The following is a 23,926-nucleotide window of genomic DNA, read 5'->3' on the forward strand; positions in this document are numbered from 1 at the left end:
TCTTAGAGTGTACAACTTTCCCCAAAATCATACGATTCCTACATGTTTGGCACACACAATTTCTCTTCCAAAGAAATTAACACTGGCTATTTAAAATATAAAATGGAACAGATAAACTTCAGGCTCTCAGAACTGTTGAAAATGAGTATCAATGTAGCTGTAGAAAGTAATATTTTGGGAAAACATCCCTTTAATGTTACTTTTTGTGGTTTCATCCGATTTCTTTTTTCTTTTTTGCTTTTGTCTTGTTTCCCCCTCCCTCATGACATGATCAGGTGACGGGTGTGAGTCATGAACCAATGAGAGAGCTCGACCTGGGAGCTCCTTAAAACCATTCTGAGACCCTTTTTCCTTCCGTGCTCCGGTCGGATTGACTATATTCTTCTGACAAGCTTTTTCTCCCTAAACCAGGGATTGCTATTGTAAAATTAAGTCAAGCTTGAAGGGAGAGTTGGACCGATGACTATGTAGAAACTGTACTTCAGAAAAAGTTCCTTCAAATACTCCACATTTACCAGTAAAAATACATGCAATTAAATTATTAAGATCTTACATGTAGTCCTTTTGTTTTCTAGCAATTCACCTATGATGACAATACTTCTACATATTGTGAATATTATAGTAATTTTGAAGTAGAACATGTTTGTTTGAAATCGTGTTTTTAGTACATTTCATTCATCCATCATTAATGCCAAAACAGTATTATATTTGTTGTTATGGAAAATGTATTATATGAATGCAGAAGAAAACAAATTTAATTTGAATATAACAATTACAAGCAATAGATAAATAACAAGCAATAAATTACAAGCAATAAATGTCCTCATCTGTATATATACCATAAGATGGAGAAGTAAATGAAACTGTCCATGTCTTCATGTACACAGTCGTTTAAAGAGAGAAATAGGGGGGAGCTATATTTCTATAGAACCGTGGTGTAGGGTATTTTCTTCATTGGTTGTAATTTGAGACTTTCTAAATAAAACTTGTAACCTCTATGTATAAATTTAGGAATGAGTCATATTGATGCTGGGAAAGGAAAAAAAAGGAATTACTTCATAACAAAAATAGCAATAAATAATTAGTTTGCAGAGACAACTCCAAGTTTGGTAGAAAATTACTGATTTGGGTGTCTGAGCTTTACACCCGGGGGGGCCACTTACATTGACGAGTGGATACCATGCGCGACCAAAAAAACACGTAAAAAGGATGTCCTTTTCACGATAGGGCACGTTACGTACGTAACGTGAAAAGGGTGTCAAAAACACAAAAATAATGAAAAAAGGGTATCTATTTCGCTAGGAAAATTACGTGTTTAGGGTCGAATTTGTGGGGATGATAAAACAAAATTGAAATGTTTTATAAAGGATGTCCTTTTTGCCCCAACACTACGTGCTTAGAGTCCTATTTGCGCGAGATGTAGAAGGTGGGGTCGTACTAAACCAAATAACGTAAAGCCGACAACCAACCAAAGGACCCGTAAACAAATAAAACATTTCCTGTACTTGTTTAGGGGTTCATTTCAGGGAATATTTGCCAAGAGTGTCGTTTTGTTTCCAATACTTGTTAAGGGGTGCATTTTCAGAATATGGAAATTACGTGTTTAGGGTGCTTTTCGAGACCCCATGGTCGCGCATGGTATCCACTCGTGAATGGAAGTGGCCCCCCCGGGCTTTACAAACTAAAATCATTATGCCTCGGAGCAAACAGTCAGTTGTTTGCTAATAAAGTGCATATAGGAACATCTGCATTGACAATCCCAGCAAACAGTGTAACTCCCATAACATTGAATGATAGTACCCTAAAATAGGACTAATCATACTAACAATAATGGAAAGATGATCTGCATACATCAAAGTGGTTCTAAAATTAGACACCCCTGACAAGTTCTTCAAACTCACTTTCTGGTTGATTGTTAAATACCAAAGCTCACTGAAAAATGTGAATCAGTACAAAAAGAGTGCATAAAAAAGTGGTATATTTATAACGATTGTGTCAGACTAAACGAGGAAGGGGATTTGATCCGCATATTGTCTACCATTTGTCAACCCGAAGCTCTTGGTGGCGCTAAACGTATGAATCAGACAAGATCCTGCCAAGACCTTATCATGTCAAGTTATTGCCAGTCATGCCATCAAGCGAGAATCTTATCGGCTGTTATTACACATATCATGACATCATCCTGTACAATGTAGCATGAATACCTATGTGTTGTACGTTTTAGACACCGTTCTCATTACACTTTCTAAAACTGGTTTACTGGAAACCGGTTCAGGAAACCAGTTTGAAAGATCGCTTTGCTAGCGTTCCCATTTGATCACCAGAAAGTGGTTTTCAAAGCCACTTTACATAAAGCAGTCTTGTTGCTATGGGAACACTCTCAGTGGGGTGACATGTTACGCACATTCCACATTAAGTGTGTGGAGTAGCGAGCTCGAAATAAGCGAAGATCGCTTCCCGAAGAACGGTCGTGTCCTCACGCTAAAACCAGTTTAATGAGGCAAAGTGATCTTCAAAACTGCATCACTAGGTGGTTTTCTAGACTGGTTTGGGAGATTGTTTCCAAGACCAAGACTGCTTCGACCGTTCTCATTACACGATTTACTAGTGTCCACTAAACTAGTTTTAGGATGGTAGTAAGAACAGTTTCTTAGTTCTTACTGACTGGTGCAAAATACCCTTTTTACACAGGCTAAAATTTCCTTAACCCCGTACTATAGGTGGGGCTAAATGGCAATTTAGCCCCACCTATAGTACGGGGTTAAGCTTAGCCCACTTTCTTTTTACACAGCATTTTTGCAAAGTGGGCTAACCCCACCTTTAGTACGGGATTATTTGGCCCTGCAAAAAAGCAGGGTTATCCCAGCAATGGCAGTGCTAAGAGCAATAGTACGGGGTTAAGATCGCTAGTGTAAAACGAAAGTGGGCTAAGCTTAACCCTGTACTATAGGTGGGGCTAAATGGCAAGTACGAGTGAAGTACTTGTACTACGAATGATCGACAAAAACCACTAGTCCGGGGTTAGCGAGTTTCGTGTGTAAAAAGCAAGCATTCCTTATCCGGGGTTAGCAATAACAATTTGGCATGTGTGAAAAGGAAAAAAAATAGTACGGGGTTAAGGATAGTACGGGGTCAGCGATAGTCCGGGGCTAAGAAAATCCTGTGTAAAAAGGGTAAAAGAGAGGATGTTTTTATACGAGGGAGGGGGGGTGGCAAAGATGACCCAAACTTGTGATCTCACAATTTGTTCTCAATTGAAGGAGACCCTTTTTTTATTCTATTCTTCCTTCTTTATCCTCTCTTTCCTTTATTTTCACTACTTGCAAATAAAAAGGGAGCAGCTCAAGAAGAAAATAGGGCAATTCCATGCATGATCAACCTTCTTGTACGTCCGACCCCCATTTTTCTTGAGTCTTACATTACTTCATAAACTGACCAAGTCATGGTCCTTTGAGCACATAACAGGCTTTCAAAATTACAAGAAATCAGAGACAGAAAAATTCATGAAGGTCCCACATATTAGGGGGTCGCACGATGGCATTGCCCAATAAGGAGAGGGAGAAATCTAAATGAAAAATTGCTTCAAGAGATATGTAAGCATGTATATAGGGAAAAGTCAGAGTATGAATGATAGAATATTAAAGGAGAGACAAGAAAAATTAATGAAATATGAAATGATAAAATCCTCAAATTTGACGCTTCGGTACAAAAGACGCAAGAAAGAGATAAAACATGAAAGGATGAACTCCAGTTATCGAGCCAGGTGACAAGCCAAATTAAAGACAGGAAGCTCTCACAATTTGTGACTTCTTTTTGCGACAGCCCCCGACAAACTATACCAAAGACGGGTAGAGGAAAAACAGGAATGAGGGAGCGCCATGCACTTGGACTTTACAAGCGATGAAAACAGGAACTTGCAATTACCGACAATATCTCTTGTCATTCCTTTAGCCTGAATAAACAAAGTATTAGTGAGAGAGAAAGGTGATTACTGTCAGCTAAAGCCAATAGGTGGGACTGTTACATACATCATGAAACGCATGAGTGTGTTAAAGGTAAAAGACAGTGGTTGCAGCAAACAATTATTTCATGAGAAAGTCTTTTAAATCAAAGTTAATTGTCACCATATTATCATTTATCTAGATCTGGTACATTAACGTAAACCTACCTTTGAGAAATCATAAAATCTTAGCTCAAAACCGATAATTCTAAAAGCAAATGTGGGACAGTGTATGTGGGAGTTTATTTATACCCAACATTTGATGAAATTATGTGCCTATTTTGCTTATTTCTCACTAATTTCGCATTTTCTTCCTGAGCCATTTGGCACATATTTTTCATTTACACACACAAACACTTGGGTCGTAATTTTATTGGATTCTGTTCGAACTCATTTTGAGATCAATACCACCACTGGTATTTATCTTTAAATAACATGAAGTTCATTTCTAAAGGGGTGGTAACCAATTGACTACCAAGTTGTTTAGATTATAGAGACTTTGTACAGGAACCAACTGTTTCCAGTAACCAATGAGTTAAATGCTTGAGATACCATGCCAGAATAATAGATGGGATACACCAAATCCACTCACCAAAGTGACAAGGCGCATAAGAAAGAGGGGAAAAAGTACAAATACAATGAAAAATTCAGGAATAATTAAGAGTAAGAAGCACTGAATAGATGCATCTTAAGATAACATTTAAATATGTTCATGGAAGTGCATTCACTGTGATTGCAACTAATACCCCTCTCATAAACCTATCCTCCAATTAGCCGCCTAAGAGTAATGCGGATAATTCAATAAAAATTGCATTCACAAACTCCGAAAATAAGCCGAATTATTTTTACGAGCGCCCGTCCTGAAAAAGGCGGATAATCGTCATAACAACTGGACACCCCCCCTCCGATGCGGTTGTGTTGGAAAAGGGTGACCTTGTGACCGCACCATGGCAATTATCCGCATTATTTGGAATGCGTTCATAAACTCAACAACTTGTCCCGATGCTGCTATTATGTGGATAATAGCAGCATCAAAATAATGCAGATAACTCTGGTCCTTCTCCAATTTTACGACCAGATTATGCTGCTATTAGCCGCATAATTGGGTTTATGAAAGGGGTATAACACTGCATAGGTCTACTTTCAATAAACTTTTAAAAAATGCCCAAGTTTAATCAATTTTCTGATCAGAGATAATCAGATTATGCAAAACATGTGCTATTTATATCTCTTAAGTCAAACTTTGTCGAAAGAAGATTTCTCTTGTTCCATAAGATCCTTTATGCAAAATTACTTAAAAAACAGAACTTTGAAATACGAAAGTCCACTTTTACATTTATGTTAAATAAAGTAAACCTGATACCAAATTATCTGATTTGCTCAGGTAATTATTCCTGAATTCAATATCAATCCGGATATAATTTGAAATAATAAAATTTCACTAATAAAGAATAACAAGTATCTTCTTTAAAAAAATCACACATGAATATTTTCTTTCTTTGTCCCCCTCCATCCTTATCTACCTTCAACCACTTGACCCCCCCCCCTGCCTGCAGTTGTCTCACCCTCTCCTCTCCCTCCCCTTCCCCTCTCCATGAAGTTTAGGAGAGGGTAAGACAATGGAAAATGGGGGGGGGGGTGGTCAGGTGGTTAAATATGTGCCTCCTCCCCACCCCTAAAATAATGTCTCATATCAAATAGAGAGGTAAAATTTTAACTTACAGCAAAACGAAGGAGGCAAGTGCCCCCCCCCCTTCCCCATCCCCAAAATAACCTCTCATATCAAATTCTAACTTAAAGCAAAACGAAGGAGGTAAGTAACCACCCCCCTCTCCTCCCCCACCCCCAAAATAACCTCTCATATCAAATGGAGAGGTAAAATTATATCTTAGAGCAATACAAAGATTAGTACCCCCCCTCCTCTCTCCTCCCCTAACCCATAAATAACCTCTCATATCAAATAGAGAGGTAAAATTCTAACTTAAAGCAAAACGAAGGAGGTAAGTAACCACCCCCCTCTCCTCCCCCACCCCCAAAATAACCTCTCATATCAAATGGAGAGGTAAAATTATATCTTAGAGCAATACAAAGATTACTACCCCCCCTCCTCTCTCCTCCCCTAACCCATAAATAACCTCTCATATCAAATAGAGAGGTAAAATTCTAACTTAAAGCAAAACGAAGGAGGTAAGTACCCCCCTCTCCTCCCCCACCCCCAAAATAACCTCTCATATCAAATGGAGAGGTAAAATTCTATCTTAGAGCAATACAAAGATTAGTACCCCCCCCTCCTCCCCCACCCCATAAATAACCTCTCATATCAAACAGGATGGTAAAATTTTAACTTACAGCAAAACGTAGGAGGCAAGTACACCCCCTTCCCCACCCCCAAAATAACCTCTCATATCAAATAGAGAGGAAAAATTTGAACTTAAAGCAATACGAAGGAGGTAAGTAACCACCCCCCTCTCCTCCCCCACCCCAAAAATAATCTCTCATATCAAACAGAGAGGTAAAATTCTATCTTAGAGCAAAACAAAGGAGGCAAGTACCCCCCCCCCTTCCTCCCCACACCCAAAATAACCTCTCATATCAAATAGAGAAGTAAAATTCTATCTTAGAGCAAAACGAAGGAGGCAAGTACCCCCCCACCCTTCCTCCCCACACCCAAAATAACCTCTCATATCAAATAGAGAGGTAAATTTCTATCTTAGAGCAAAACAAAGGGGGGTAAGTACCCCCCTCCCTCTTCTGCACCTTTCCCTATCAATGCCTGCCTCACATGTATGTAAAACTACATGCAATATCTGATAATTAAAGCTGACATCTGGGCAAAGTTTAGCTGCAATTATCAGCGCTGAACTTTTCACATCTTGTGGGGAAATATCTACATGAAATCAGGGTCATACGTTCAATTCAAGAACTCAGAGAATAGTTAATACTATTCACTTCACATTCTGCTTATGCAGCATAATCAAACATTATAAATGGTCTAGACTAATAATAAAAGAGTTCATATCTAATCATAAAATTACTCAATGCCAAACTTTGTCAGATATTTTTTGGTGCCATCAATCATCGAACTACAAGGCAGAGATTATTTTTCATTTAGAGCAACTTGTAGTCCCAATGTATACATTTACCTGGATACACACGTAAGTCACACATATACAGTGCGTCCAACAAAAAACAAAACAAAGATTTATCAATGATTTATCAGAGTTTAATCACAAATACAATAGACAAGTGACCTACAAATGTAAAGCTTAGAATCTCCTCGATCACATCTGAAATTCCTCATTCACGCATGAGTTAGCAAACACAATTTGAAGAAAGAATACCAAAAACTCATTTGGCGGGGGGGGGGGGTATCTGAATTTCAAAAAGAAAATCACATTCCTAAAAAGTTCAATATGTATTTGATACCTTAATCACAGAAAATGGTCAAGAAGTAAAAAAATTCTGTTCCCTTGAAACAATGATCGTATTTCCATAATTTCAAAAGACTTAATGGCTGATCGTCAACAAAATGGAGTGACTCGGAATGCTAACCTGTAAAACCCCTTCATTTTATGAAATTATTGAAATTAAAGCTTTATTTCAAATAAGCAGAACTTTGTTATTTCTTGACCATTTTCTGTAATTGAGGTATCGAATTAAAGAGCAGATACTGAACTTTTCAAAATTGTGGTTTTCTTTTTGAAACCCAGATACAGCCCGCCAAATGACTTTTTGGTTTCCCCTCTTCAAATTGTTTTTGCTCACTCATGAATGAATGAGAAATGTTGGATTATGGCTGGATTAAGGGCAAAAATGGTGTGTGTCGTACGGGACTCAGAAATGTCCCATACGACACGCAACATTTTCACCTCTAATTCACCCATGGACAGACAGCATATTTTTGTTGGTTGTCAATTTTTCATATGTCTACCCAGTAGTACTCTAATATTACCACAAAACAAACTCAAGTTCATCGTTTTTTTGGACTATAGATTGAAAAATGTTGCAAAGATAGCTGATTTTTTTAGCATGGAATCGCCCTATACTGATATACAGATTATGAAGACTAAAAAGCAGCCTTTTATGTCTTACTAAAGGAAGAATACCATTCCATGGAAAGTCAATGGCATTCCCTATGACAATAAGTACAACTGACAGGAAGAGAGAATTGATCATTAAAAAAAGGGGACAAAATGTGCAAAAGAGGACATCCCTTATTACAAACAGGTTTGACCATGGAGTTTACCGGAAGGGACAAACTCTACAAAGAGATGAGTAATACAAGCTGATCCCTAAGGAGCCTCATTTCTAACCTCTTCACATCACATTCTTGCCCCCCCCCTTGCCCCCTTCATGTCCCCATCTTGCTCTCTTTTCATACCCTTCTTGCCCCCTTCTGATCCCGTTCTTGTCCCCTTCTAATCCCCTTCTTGCCCGATCTTGAAGCCCTTTTATCCCCTTCTTGCCCCTTCTGTAAAGCCATTCTCACCCTCTTCTCAGCTCCTTCTTGCAAACCTCTTGCCCTATTCCTGCCCCTTCTTGCTCCCTCCGTAAAGCCCTTCCAACCCTCTTCTTACCCCCTTCTTAAAACCTTTCTCACCCCCTACTTGCCCCCTATTTTACCGCACTGGCAGAAGTATGTCACAGGGCAAGCTGACATGTGTCCGTCATGTTACCCGCCAGTCACGCAGTACACCCGTGCATCCCTGACCCTTCCGAACAAGCTTTCTACATTGTACTCTCTCTCCCTTACATACAGCACACAGGCTGACATTGGACTCTTTAAAAATTACAATGACTAATGAAAGGAAAATAGCTATTTCTTGAAAGGAAATGGAGGAAATACTGGCTCGAAATCACAACATGGTGTTTGGGCTACATGAAGGAGCGGTCATCAAGTATCAAACCCCCTTCCCATTTTGTAAGGTAAATCTTTAAAGAGAAATTCCAGTAGTTGCAGTTAACACTGATTTCATGAGAAAGTCTGTAAAACAAGGCTTAATTGCCAGTATACCATCGAGGATCTAGATCTGGTACAGTTACATTAACTGGACTTTGTGAAATCTTGAAATCTACGCTGAAAAATGTTCACACCGAAAATCCCCAACACAGATAAGCGCACGTGGGACAATGTATAATCATTGCTTAGGGCGTCGGGCCCGACGCCCTACCCGAATCCCGTGCTTATTTGCTGATTTCTCAGCAATTACACAATTTCTTCCAGAATCCTTTGGCACATGCGTTTTATTTATACAAACAGACACTTTAGTGGTCATTTCATTGGATTCTGTACGAACTCATTTTGATATCGTTACCAAAACTAGCATTTACCTTTAAAGGCACACCAAGTTAAGCAAAAAATAAGTGCATATTGCCCACTACCACAACTGATCATTATCAGTGTGGTGCCTGCACATTTAAAAAACCTGCTTGGATTGTCAACCAGAGTGAATTGGGATCATATTGAGGCCTCATAACAATCCATTTATAACCCCACTACAAAAGGACTATGGCATTACAATATTGATTGTATGAGGAAATCACATTTTACTACTTTTCAAAGAGAAAAAAACGCTTACCTAAAAAGGTTTTATACTTATAACATAAATGTAAAAGTGGACTTACGTACTTGAAAGTTCTGTTTTTATAGTAATTTTGCATAGAGGATCTTATGGAAGAAGAAAAATCTCCATTCAACAAAATTTGACTTAGGAGATATAAATAGTGTTTTGCATAATCCGATTATCTCTGATAAGAAGATTGATTAAACTTGGACAGTTTTAAAAAAAGTTTACAGAAAGGAGACTTATGCAATGCAGTGTTAGTTGCAATCACAGTGAATGCACTTCTATTAACATAACTTTCTTCCCCCCCCCTTAAACAATGCCCAACCCACCCCAACATACACTCATGCAAAAAAATTCAAATTCCTTTTCTACTCCGACTTTCTTGAGAACATGCTCAGACCAAGCCACCACCTCATATCAAGGACATCCTGCTCACTGCTCCAAAGGAATTATGGGATACACGGCTCCAGGTCACATGCAGCTGCCACGCATGGCTGAGGTAGCAACCACGTGCAGCTAATAAAAAGCCCTCCCTCGCGTGCCTGGGCATTGCCAGTCGGCATGGAAAAGAGCAGGCGGTGCCAAGACGGGTGCTCCGCTGTCGAGTACAGCAGGATACATGTACATGGAATATTCTTGCAAAGCAATTCTAAAGAGTATTTTGAGTTTTACACAGTCAGAGTATTCCTACAAGGTTAACTTCTATCAGACTTTCAACTAAAGGACTTGAAAGGTTAAACGAAAAATCTAGCAAATCGACCACAAGATGTTAAAAGATGGGAGTTGTTGCTACCTGTTTGGCGTTCAATCATTCAAGGGATAGACCTATGTCGATCTTGCACTGCACAGTACACAGTGGATGCCGTGCCCACGATCTATCGGGCAAAAAGAATTTTCGGAGTATTTCTATTTCACTCTTCATGAATGAAATATGGATTTTTCAGCTTCAATTTAAATAAAAAATAAAATCATGAATTTCTGGCGGCTCTGCCCTTCTCCTTGGAAAGAAAACCTCAAACCCAACTCAATCTGACCAACTAGAATATCTTTCTTTACTCCTTTGCTAATTACCACCAATGATGATCAATAGTAAAAAGCCTTTTCCAGTTCCAATTAGCACTGAAATGGAGCCTCCAGTCTTAATGTCAGATAAATCTTTGCAGACTTTCCGCTCACCCTCTCGGGGCCAACATTCACTTTGGAATTTTTTTAGTCATGATCGTTATCGCCTTCATCTCTTCCCCTCCCCATCTTTGTGGCTTTGACTCAGCCCTACCTGATTAATAGCTGTATATAGAACTGGCAGCTTTAGGGCACAAGAGGGGGCTATTCACATAAACCCAGCAGACATGAAGAAAGTAATTGTGCACAGCATTCACAGCCAAGGAGTCAAGGACTAAAATAGAGCAGCTTTAAATATCGTAATTGATTGAATTTCCTTGTCTGATAGCATTGGACTTGGCAGGTTCAACATAATTCATTTCTCGTCATACTGATTTACATGAAACCCTAGATTAAAGGTATATGTATCACTGAAAGTACATGGAGACCTCACATATTCTATCTTCTTTGGTGACATGTACATGACATATGATAAAGCAGGTGTTAATATTGAAAATGTTAAAACATAAAATTTCCTTTGCAGATGAAAAAAATTGAAAATCCATATTTTATTGTTCGAAATAGACACCAGAAATGAAATACTCTGAATATTCATTTTGCCCAATTGATCATAGGGCTGGCAGCTGCTGTGCAGCGCCAGATCGACAAGGCTCTACCCCTTTAATCGTTGAACGCCTAACAAGGTAGCAGCAGCTCCCATCTTTTAACATCTTTTGGTCCGACGCGGCCGGGATTTGAACCCACAACCTCCCGATTGTGAGATGGACACTCTACCAACTCAGCCAACACACCGGTACCTACATAAAGATATAGCTTTGAAAACAAATGCCACAAAGTGCACACATGTTTGAAGAGCAGATTCCTCATAAATATACTCTCTTTTGAAGGGGGTAATATTTTGCTTTATTTTCACTACTTATTCATAACATGAGGGTTTGAAACAATAGTATACAGTAGTATATACAGAATGATCTTAAATTCCACAGATGTCAACGAGTTATCAACATCATACCAGGGATCACTGGTGTTTCAGCCATTTGAGTGCTGTGGCGGCCGTATGGAGAATGGAAAACAGCCATTTTATTCATTTGAATTCAAATCATCTATATGGAGCTATTACAAAAATGCTAAAACAGCTGTTTTCGACTCACCGTACAACCCATATTGAGCAAATGTGACCGAGGTATAAGATGCCTTTTGAATAACCCAAGAGTGATAGGTGCCTGGATGATTCTAAAATGACACATGAATCGAGGAATGGAGTGGGAACTTCTAAATATAACTTTGCTGCTCAAAATATCTTCCATACTAACCAACATCTATTTTCATTATTTAGTCATCCTAAAAATACAATGTACCATACATGAATTTATCCCAAAGGGTCTAAACTTGGTCAAAAGTACACAATGACCTATCCATGGAGGATAAATCTATTGTTACTGGTGGTGCTGAGCATTGTCACAGTACCCCCAGTCACAATAGACAATACTCAGTGACCAGGTCCATGAAAGTACAGTACAGATATGAACAATTATGCAACAGAGAAGTAGAGAAAGATTAAAATCTTTGATAAGTTTGACACTGAAAAAAAGGAGGAAAAGTGTGATTTCCATCATTCTATTCTAGCGATCCTTAGCTTTTTTGAGAATGAGGACAAATTATTTTTTTCATTGTTTTTTTTTTACATGCAATTCTTAAAATAGTGATAAAGACTCTTCAAAGACACAAAATAAAGTGACATGTTTTAGACTTCACAAATGCATGTTTACATACAAAATACACACAAAAACATAGATGGAAGCAAGAAACATACATAGACAGTACAGGCAGTAGTGAGAAAGCAATTGTGTATAATTCTGTTTAAAAAATATTCATAACTTTCTCCGCAATATCAAAAGAGAATCCCAGTGTATTATATAGACCATCTTAACATGTGTAGATAACATTAATTAAGGCTAAAATCCAATTAGGTAATTAATTACATTTTTTTTTTACTAATTGTAATTTTATTTAAAATTTTTAAAGGAAAGTAATTGTAATTGAAAAGAAAATGTCACTGATTTCAATTACTGTCAATTACTCTTAGTTACATTCAGTTACTGTTTAAAAATAAACTGAATTAATTTATGATTCATAAATTTCATGACTTTTGTACCTTGGTCACATTTGCTCTACAGCGGCCGCAAGGCGAGTCGTAAACACTTGTTTTATTCATTTTTATTTAAACCCCACTATCATTTAGCTGGTACAAAACATTTTTAAACGGCTGTTTTCGATTTACCGTACGGCTGCCATAGAGCAGGACTGGACACTAGCGGCGGTCCGACGGTCCCAGACCGGTAAAAATCGCTGTCGGGCCAGTAGATTTTCAGAAATAGGAAGATTTACTGGTCCGACATGACCAGTAAAAAATATCATTGTCGGGCCAGTAATTTTTCAAAAAATAGCAAGATTTTAAGGGTCCGACATGACCAGTAATAAAAACCATTGTTGGGCCAATTAAGTTTTCCAGAAATGGTCAAATTCACTGCAAACCATTTCCCCCCCCCCCCGATAAATTCTGTCATTCACACACAGAATACACACAGAATGAATCGCACGTAAGTGTTACTAGAGTAGATCAGTGTACATGTAGCCAGCCACGGCCATACGTACACAACCCACATGGTAAATTCTCTACTGGCTGCGCGAACGAAGCTTGGCTAAACTCTGGCAGAAATCTCTCACAGAACTGTCAAAATTCACGGTTCATACTCATGAAAGGCTCTTATAATGTCCATATTTCCTAAAAATTGGAGTAACTCTGTCATCTGTAAGCAGTAAAAGGGTAAATTTTCACTACTGTTTGGTTCAAACAGATCGGGTTTCGGGTGGTATCGTCTGAATACATATTAGCCCCACATATGCATTTATGTGTGTGTTGATACACTTGGTTTTTTACTTTCTTTCGTAGCAATTTTAATTGAGCCAAAAAAGAAACTGATAAATATTTTATGATAGTCTTAGCTTTCTTCCTCTGTTTTCTTCCTTTCTTTCTTTCCTTCTTTCTTTTCAATCTTTCTTTGTTTCTTCCCTCTCTTTTATTTATTTTTTGTTACTGTCTTTTTTTATTTTCCTTTTTTCTTTAATTCATTCTATCATTCTTTCTACCCTTTAAAAATATTTTTCTCTTTCTTTCTTTCTTTCCTTCTTTCTTTCTTCCTTTCTTCTTTTCGTTCTTTCTTCCTTCCTTTCTATCTTTCTTTCTTTCTTTCATACTTTGTTACATTCTTTGTTTCTTTCTTCCTTCCATCCATCATTTATTTACCCTTTTTGTTTTTTTAATTTCTTCCTTCTTTCAGCCCTCTCTTTCATTCATTCCTTTCTTCTATCTGCCTTGTACTTTCCCTTTGTTAAATCTATCCTTTTACCTTTCCTTTCTTATTTTTTTACTGCTTGCTTCCTCTCTCTCCTTTATTCTTTCATTCCTACTTTTCTTTGTCTCTCAGTCTTTTTTTCTTTCATCTATTCTTTTCCGTTTTTTATACTGCTTGCTTCTTTCCTTCCTTTATTTATTTCTTTCCTTCTATCTATCATTTTACCTTTCCTGTATTTTTCTTCCTTAATTCCTTTCTTCCTTCTTTCAGTCCTTCCTTTATCTCTTTCTTTTGTCCTTCTTTCCATCTCTCCTTTTATCCTTTCTTTTTTATTGCTTATTCTTTCTTTCCTTTATTACTTTCTGGATTTGTTCTTTCATTCTGTATTGCTTGCTTCATTTCTTTCCTTCATTTCTTTTTTCTTTTCTTTCTTTCTTACTTAATTTCGTTCCTTCCTTTTTTCCTTCTTTAGTTCTTTCTTTTTTTCCTTTCTTCACATCTATCCTTTCTTGACCTTTTTTTTCTTCCTTCCTTTCTTTTATTCTTTCTTTCTTTTCCTTCCTTTCTTTTATTCTTTCTTTCATTTCCATCCTTTCCTTCCTTCCTTTCTTTTATTCTTTCTTTCTTTTCCTTCCTTTCCTTCCTTTCTTTTATTCCTTCCTTCCTTCCTTCCTTCCATCCTTCCTTCCTTCCTTCCTTCCTTTCTTTCTTTGTTTCTGTCTTGCTTTCTTTTTGACCTTCATTCCTTCGTTTTATGGGGGGTAACGAAAGGCTAGAAAAATAAACTTGCGCCTTTTTTTAATGTTTTCTTTATTTTTTGGGACCAGTAGATTTTAGGTTCGGACCAGTAAAAATTTGAAAAACTGGGTATCTGCTGGTCCGACATGAATAGGTTGGACCAGTAGAAAAAACGGGTTAGTGTGGAGCCCTGCCTATTAATTTCAACTGCTTCAGCACCAATGGATGGGGCTAGTACATACATAATACAAATTGAAATTATTTATGACTTTCTAAAGTAATTGAAATTGTAAGTGTAATCTACCAAAAGTAATTGGTAATTGTAATTGAAAAAAAGGGTAATTCAACTGAAAAGTAATCGTAATTGAAAATTTCTTCAAATCCGTAATTATAACTGTAGAAAGTAATTGAGCACAACCCTGACTGACAAAAACCACTTTGGTGTTGCCCGACATAGCACTACTATCAATTCATGCAAATAAGCTTTGTGAGTTTGATCCCTGGCCGAGTCATACCAAAGAGATTTTGAAAATGGGACCTTCTATCATCTGGCTTGCAGACAGTCAACAGTCCTAGCCAATAATTTTGGTACGTGCAGAGCTGCCAAGTAGTACTGATTTTCAGTATTTAGTACTGAAAAATTAGAATACGGATAGTTTCAGCTTTACATGTAGTCCTATGGTTTTCTTTCAAAATACTTATTTCCTCACCAAAATACTGATTTTCAGCTTTAAAAATACTGAAATGTTCTTTTTCTGGTCTGTATGTGAGGTATCATACATTGAACTTTGTTCTACAAGGTCCGGGGTTCGCATCCCACAACAGCACTTGTATTCATATACATTTATCACTCCCCATCTAGATGAATGATATGGATACCTAGTAAGAAATAAATACTTAAATGCTCTAGCACCTGATTGGTAGCCTTGCTAAAGCTGCGATAATGCTACACCTAGAAACATTGTATTACTAGCTATAAATACTGCATATCATCATTTTTCATTATCATACTTTGATCATGCATCAAGAACATTGAGGTGTCCAATGCAGGGAAGCGCGATAGCTCAGTCGGTAGAGCGGGGGATTCGTATTCCAGTGACCCGGGTTCGATTCCCAATAGGTGGTGCTTGTGCCCTTTGGTAGGCATTAATCCTCAGTACCAGGTCCATAAAAGAGGACCTTAAGCTGTTGGTCCTCTGGTTGCTTGCTTACAAGCAATCATGGTTTCTTTGCAATCAGGTAAAATCAAACAACAAAATCGGCTGACTGCAAACCCTGATGCACTGATGTACACGAGAAAATGCCTGCTTCTTTGACTATCAAATGAATTTATCACCTTGCTGGCATTCCTGATTTGAATCAAAGCTATTTTTATCTTTTTCCCATGATGCATCATGCAAAAGTTTCTAAACATTGGCATCAATAGATGACACTGTGTATAATATTGAAATCATTCAATTTGACTGGCTGATAGCAAACTTGTTCTACAAATTGTACATTTGTTGGTCTCTGTGAAACCGGACCAATATTTGTAATAAAGGGGGATTACCTGTGCACTGTTCCAAAGCTGATCATGAGTCTTAGCCCTTTCCAGTATGTCTCTACTGTATACATACTCTCTCTTGTCCTTTGCATGGTCCTTCAAAGTCTTCTTGGCCCACTCATTTGTTCCTTAAATTGGCAACAATCATATCATATCATAAAGTAAGAACAATGCAGACTTCCGCACCACCCCCAGCTAATACTGACCTAGGATCTTGATATCACTATTTTCAACTCCATACAATAATAGGTCAACTGAAATAACCCAGCTACTAAAATACATATACTTTATAAGTGATATTAAGCATGTATGGGGTGTAATGGAGGATTGTCATGACTCTCTCTTGTCTTTTGATCAGTGGGTCATGGGTTCGAATACCAGTCATGGCATGTTTTACTTCAGCAAGAAATTTACTCACAAAAAGCTGCACTCAACCCAGCTGAGGTAAATGGGTACCTAGTAGTATTAATTCCTTAACTGCAAAGCGTCGGAAATGGCAGCTTGAGCTAAAGTTTGGATAAAAAGAATAGTGTATCTCGGAAAAGATTACTTCCAGATAGATGGCATTTTATAAATGCAGGTCATTCCATCTGGATTCACCCAGTGGTTGCACCCGACCGTCTCAGAATTCGTTATAAATTGGTATACATAAAATTCAACATGGCCCAAGCACAAAACAGAAAAATTATTCAAATCGGTCCGTCGGTTCTCGCGCTACAGCCCGCCCTTTTCTCCTTGTTTTGACAAAAATGGGCGTGACCTTCAACTTTCAATGGCCATTGCGTCATAACGTGTTGACCAATTTTCACAAAAGTGGTACCATTTAATAAGAAATTCAGAGAGGAATCCAAAACATGCATCAAATAATGTATTGGAGCGATTTATAAGGTCGTGACCCTTGACCTATTCTTTGACCTTAAATTTGACCCCCGGACAAATAATTTTTTGACTTGATTTTCGTGTATGTTAATTATTTGTATGATATTGACGAAATATGTTAAAACCAATGATGATATTTTATTTCTTCACCTTTAAAAACTCTTCCAAAGATACCATGAAATTTCACTCTAGTCCCACATACTGATATTCATGTTAGTAAAGTGTTCAAAAGTTACATGATTTCTTCTAATCTTAAGTCACAGTAAGCAAACACATTAAAAGAAATTAAGCTCATCAGTTCACAAATGAAACATTAAACATTTATGCTCATGAGTAGGTATCTGTTTAGGCATTTTGATGTTCAGCAATATATATCATATATGTATATATTCTTCTTAGTAAAGTGTTTACCCGGTACTTTTATCATCAAATTGTTGAGTATATGCTTATTTAAGGATCCCTAATATACATATATGATATATATTGCTGAACATAAAAATGCCTAAACAGATACCTATTCATGAGCATAAATGTTTAATGTTTCATTTGTGAACTGATGAGCTTAATTTCTTATCATGTGTTTGCATACTGTGACTTAAAGATTGGAAGAAATCATGTAACTGGTGAACACTTTACTAACATGAATATCAGTATGTGGGACTAGAGTGAAATTTCATGATATCTTTGGAAGTTTTTAAAGGTGAAGAAATAAAATATCATCATTGGTTTTAACATATTTTGTCAATATCATACAAATAATTAACATACACGAAAATCAAGTCAAAAAATTATTTGTCCGGGGGTCAAATTTAAGGTCAAAGAATAGGTCAAGGGTCAAGACCTTATAAATCGCTCCAATACATTATTTGATGCATGTTTTGGATTCCTCTCTGAATTTCCTATTAAATGGTACCAGTTTCGTGAAAATTGGTCAACACGTTACGACACAATGGCCATTGAAAGTTGAAGGTCACACCCATTTTTGTCAAAACAAGGAGAAAAGGGCGGGCTGTAGCGCGAGAACCGATGGACCGATTTGACTAATTTTTTTGGTTTTGTGCTTGGGCCATGGTGAATTTTATGTATACCAATTTACAACGAATTCTGAGAGGGTCGGGTGCAAAATTGCACTTTCATTGGGTGAATTGGCATGGAATGACCCAAATGCAGATTATTATAAATATTACAATTGTATCATCTTGGCTAAAGCCGAGCTGCCCTATAGGTGCTATAAATGCATCAAGGGAATAAATACTACATAATTTCTCATATTTTATCACATAAACTAAGAAAAATCCATTTCCAAGCGCACTTTTGGCAAAGGGCACTAAAAGGGAGGCGGGATAATAAAACAAATCCTCATAGTCCATAAAACAAATCCTCATAGTCCCATGCTACAATTGAAACCTCTTCTGAGAATACAGGTCCACTCTGTAAAATTACATTAGCTTTGGCGACAATTGGTGTTGGGTTGGGGTTTCAATAAGGTTTAATGTTGGGTTTTAGGGTAGGGCATAATGTTTAATCCAGGGTTTAAGTTTGTTATTCCATTAGCGTGTGGAATTTACAGCAGATCAATTGTCGCCAGAGCAAATATCATGGAACCGGACATTTAGTACAGAGTTGATTAATTAAGAGATGGAGAAATTGAATAACACAAGGAAAATTGGGGGAAATGAACAACACACACTACCTTCTATAGAATCATAATTGTCATTGTAGAAGCAGAAATTGTCGGATAGTTCCCTCCTGACGATAGACTCCTCCAAATAGCTAGCAACGGACTCACTATAGCGACTTCTGTACAGACGGACAATGAGGGCAGCACGCTGGCTTGACAATTGGCCTATTTCGTGAAAATGAAATATAATAAAAATATTTGCGGCAAGTTCCTTTGTGTTTGTCATAGTCTGTAAAATAATATCATGTTACGTTTTCAGCATGTAGAAGTTTACAAGATGACTGTCATCATATTAGGTTGTAATATGTATATGTATATCTGTACATGGTTATAACCTGCTTTTTTGTATACATTGCGTTGTCATGTTTTATTTTTGTTGTTGTTATTATTGTTATTATCGTTAAAATCAGTGATATAGTTTTGTTTGTTTTTTATCATATTGATTCATTATAACACATGAAAAAAAAGTTACTCCACTGTATAAGCCATTTCATAATTAGCGCTGGAGCAACTCCTATATGACTTTTCCCTTTTTTCAGTTGGATATGTACAAATTAATTGGGTATTTTTAAAAGAAAATGTTATGTAAGCTTGCCTGGTATACCAATCTGCAATAATCAACTTTTATAAAGGAACCACAACATAGACGATGAATTGTAGGTTACATTAATCTATAAATTAATGCAAGAGCATCTACTACACTGACCACTTCAATCTTATCAGCTATCATTAAACCCATTATCAAATACCAAACACATTGGTATTATTTTTCTAATGGGGATAACATATTTTAAAGCCCCATTATGCCAGCAGACATAAAAAAGTATAATGAATGGTTTTCCGTTTTCTTTAATAAAATATCATTCTTCGGTGTGAATATCACATTCCATGATCTTTCGTGACATGTAACATGAAAAAAAAATCGTAAATAACAACAAGTGGAATGCCTCTGGCCGTCGCACCTGCATCACGCGGTTCAATATAGCAGCAGTGCTGACTTTGAAAACTACTCTAACTCGCACAAGATGTTCAGTGATACATGGTTACTCTTATGTCCACTTTTTATGAACTAGACCAATAAACTTACAGAGATATGATGGTTATTCAACAAAAAACCCCAACATGGCCAAAGTTCATTGACCTTACATGACCTTTGACCTTGATCATGTGACCTGAAACTCGCACAGGATGTTCAGTGATACTTGATTACTCTTATGTACAAGTTTCATGAATCAGATCCATAAAATTTTAAAGTTATGATGGTAATTCAACAGATACACCCAATTCGGCCAAAGTTCATTGACCTTTGACCATGCTCATGTGACCTGAAATGCACACGCATTGTTCAGTGATACTTGATTACTCTAATGTCCAAGTTTAACGAACTAGACCAATAAACTTTCAAAGTTATGATGGTAATTCAACAGATACCCCCGATTCGGCCAAAGTTCATTGACCCTAAATGATCTTTGACCTTAATCATGAGACCTGAAACTTGCACAAAATATTCAGTGATGCTTGATTACTATTATGTCCAAGTTTCATGAATCAGATCCATAAATATTCAAAGTTATGATGGGAATTCAACAGATACCCCCAATTTGGCCAAAGTTCATTGACCCTAAATGACCTTTGACCTTGGTCATGTGACGTGAAACTCATGCAGGATGTTCAGTGATACTTGATTAACCTTATGTCCAAATTTCATGAACTAGGTCCATATATTTTCTAAGTTATGATGACATTTCAAAAACTTAACCTCAGGTTAAGATTTTGATGTTGATTCCTCCAACATGGTCTAAGTTCATTGACCCTAAATGACCCTTGACCTTGGTCATGTGACATGAAACTCTAATAGGATGTTCAGTAATACTTGTTTAACCTTATGGCCAAGTTTCATGAACTAGGTCCATATACTTTCTAAGTTATGATGTCATTTCAAAAACTTAACCTCAGGTTAAGATTTGATGTTGCCGCCGCCGTCGGAAAAGCGGCGCCTATAGTCTCACACTGCTATGCAGGTGAGACAAAAATCTCAGAAAAAGCTTAAAATTCCATGCAGATAAAGCTTGGCAAACACATGCAAGACACTGTGAACATGTTCGATGAGCTTTTTATTTACTTACAGTTTATATTTATCGGACTTTGATTTGATACTCATGATTTTCACTGCATTTTTCAAAATTCAATCTTTTCACCTTCCATGAAATTCAGGGAATACATAAATAATGAATGCTTTTGAGTGCAATGGATAAAATACTTCATGAGGAGAAAGATGTAGTAATCCATTCAATGGGGCGAAGTAGTCTGTCCATTGCACAAATAAAAAGAACATTCATTATTTGATTTATATGACACCTAAATAAGAGATCCTTGTCATTTGACACTTTTTATGAATTTGGTTGCAAATCAGCATTCAGTGCGAGCACGGTCTGTTGAATGTCGCCTACATCCAACACGTGCACTCTGCTCTACGTGTCATGCCTGTGTTCTCAGCGAGCATGCAATGGACAAAATCGTATGGATCCAAACTTGCACCAATGATGACGTCATTGGAAAATGGGCTTAATGATCGACATCAAACAACCAATCAAATGACAAAGATCTATCTAGGTGTCATATGATTACACATTTTTCCTGAATTACATGATTTTTTTCAGTGTTTTCTGTATCAAAGAAAACTAGGGACTGTGATCTTGCCTACAGAATCTGTATGCTTTAAAAAGAATTAGTCATTATGAGAAATAAAATAAACTCTGACAATAAACAAAGAGGAAGAAGAATTGCAATGTTTACCAAAATGGATCCAAGGAGAGAGGTTACTACAGACGTTCTTTGTCGGATCATTCCTAGCGCTACTGAAGTATCGCAACCTCTCTTTGGTGAAAGAATCCAGCATCTTCATACCCTCCGATGTCCCAGGTTTTGCCCAGTCTACTGGTTTAACGGTCTGGTCTACATCAAGGCTAGCATAGGCTGCTTCCCAGTCTATGGGCTGTTAGAAAGTAGAGAGATTAAAATCATTTCAAATCAAGTCAACTTCATTCATTTAAAAATTGTTCAATCTTATTTCTAACGCATTTATAATACATTAAATAAATACTGATGTATACAAGTTTACAAAAAAAAGTAAAACAATAGGATACACAAATCGGGATATATACATAGCTTGATTTGTGTATTCCATTGTGTTATGGAGCTAGCAACGAAAACAGAAAAAAAATGAAGCACTTTTTACTCTACAAAATTTAAGTACAAAGAGTGGCAGTGATACCTCGGTCACATTTGCTCTACGGAGGCCGCACAGCGATTCAAAAATAGCTGTTTTAACATTTTGTGTACCAGCTACATAATATGGTGGTTTGAATCAAAATTAATAAAACGGCTGTTTTCGACTCGCAGTACGGCCGTCGTAGAGCAAATGTGACCAAGGTATAAGGCTGAGCCTTATGTAAAAGCAAATTTTTCAGATTCCAGGTAATGCCACTGAATTTCAGGAAATTCAATGTTTAGTTTCAGAATTTTTATCTTTAGCTGTTAAAATAATGGCAAGAAAATGTTCACCTCTGCTTTGGTCTTGACCTTGAAGGGATGACAGACGACTGGAGGGAACTCAGTGAGGTATGTCGTCAAATGTTTGGTGATCTTTGGACGGATTGTTCGGGCGCCATACTCTAGTTTCTCGGATGCTTCCCAACAAGGAACTACATTGTGTGCATCAACCTATTCATAGCATATAGAATTAATATTTCATGAATTGATGATTTCCGTGTCGAAGGATTTTTTTAAAGCCAATTTCATGACAGAAACACAAGTTGTAAGAGTACATAAGTAATCAATTACCATTTGGCTTTGTGGGGTGTAAATTGGGCAACAGATTAAAGTTGCCCTTCAGGATTAAAATAGTGTATTTAATAGAATCATGATGCCATTATCATTTTACTCAGCACTATAATCATAACCTGCATCATCATTATCATCTTCGTCACCATTATCATCCTAACCATTACCATCATCATCATCACCATCACCACCACCACCAACACCACAATCACCATCATCATAATCATCAATATCACCATCATCATTACAATCATCATCACCATCACCACCACCAACACCAACAAAACAATCATCATCACCATCATCACTACCACCACCACCACCATCATCATCATCATCATTATCATCACCACCACCACCATCATCATCATCACCACCACCACCATCACCACCACCACCACCACTTCAATCACCACCATCATTACACTTTACCTGACAGAATGCAATATTCTTCGGAAGCTCTTCCTTGACATCGTTGACCCATTGCCTGGGTGTCCTGAGAGGAGAGAAGTCTGTAACCACGGCTCCCAACCCATGACCTTTGACGAATCCCGGAAGGACATCTTTAGCGTACCCCGTCAGGAGATGGAACGGAATGTCCAACTGGTGGAGCTCCTGAATTACATTGAACAGAAACAAAAAGACAGAAATATCATTAGAAATAACCTTCAAAATGATCAATGAACTTTGACAGGAGAGAGGGATGTTAGCACGCTTCCTAACCCATGATTCTCGACAGATCCTTGAAGAACATTATTGGCATACCTGATCAGGAGATGGAACAGAATTGCCAGGAGATGAAACAGAATTGCCAAGAGTTGGACCTCCTGAAATACAATAATTGAACCGATTTCATGAAAAGTACTCTAAATATAAGAATTTACCCATGATCTTTCATAAATCCTGGGAGAGCCTCCATGGCATATCCAGTCAGGTGTTATACAAATATTGACGGCTCCTAAGGATGATGGTTTAAATTATCATCCAAGGTGATTTTCTTACTTACCCTTCTATCACCAGAAGGGTCATTATGAAAAGCACAGAGGGAGTGATCATACAGAGCAGTCCACATTTGTTACGTACCTCATTGTTTAATCACACGGATCTATCTTACACTACAGTCTAGACTTAAGAGCTTTAGTTCCTGAAATAGGATTACCACAAAGAAGCTATGAAAAATTTAGCAATCAATTTAAA

At 37.4% G+C, this 23,926-nt stretch overlaps 1 protein-coding gene across 1 annotated transcript in view; it reads right to left on the reverse strand.

Moving 5' to 3' along the window:
- LOC121429581 (deoxyribodipyrimidine photo-lyase-like) overlaps nucleotides 1-23,926 on the reverse strand; it is a 35,421-nt gene that overhangs the window by 6,317 nt on the left and 5,178 nt on the right. The window contains 5 exon segments of the mRNA XM_041626682.1: nucleotides 16,333-16,454; nucleotides 18,899-19,051; nucleotides 21,683-21,881; nucleotides 22,451-22,609; nucleotides 23,162-23,344. Of these exon segments, the coding sequence (XP_041482616.1) occupies nucleotides 16,333-16,454; nucleotides 18,899-19,051; nucleotides 21,683-21,881; nucleotides 22,451-22,609; nucleotides 23,162-23,344 (816 nt within the window).

The sequence above is a fragment of the Lytechinus variegatus genome, chromosome 16, assembly GCF_018143015.1.
Source record: "Lytechinus variegatus isolate NC3 chromosome 16, Lvar_3.0, whole genome shotgun sequence".
Lineage (NCBI taxonomy): Eukaryota > Metazoa > Echinodermata > Echinoidea > Temnopleuroida > Toxopneustidae > Lytechinus > Lytechinus variegatus.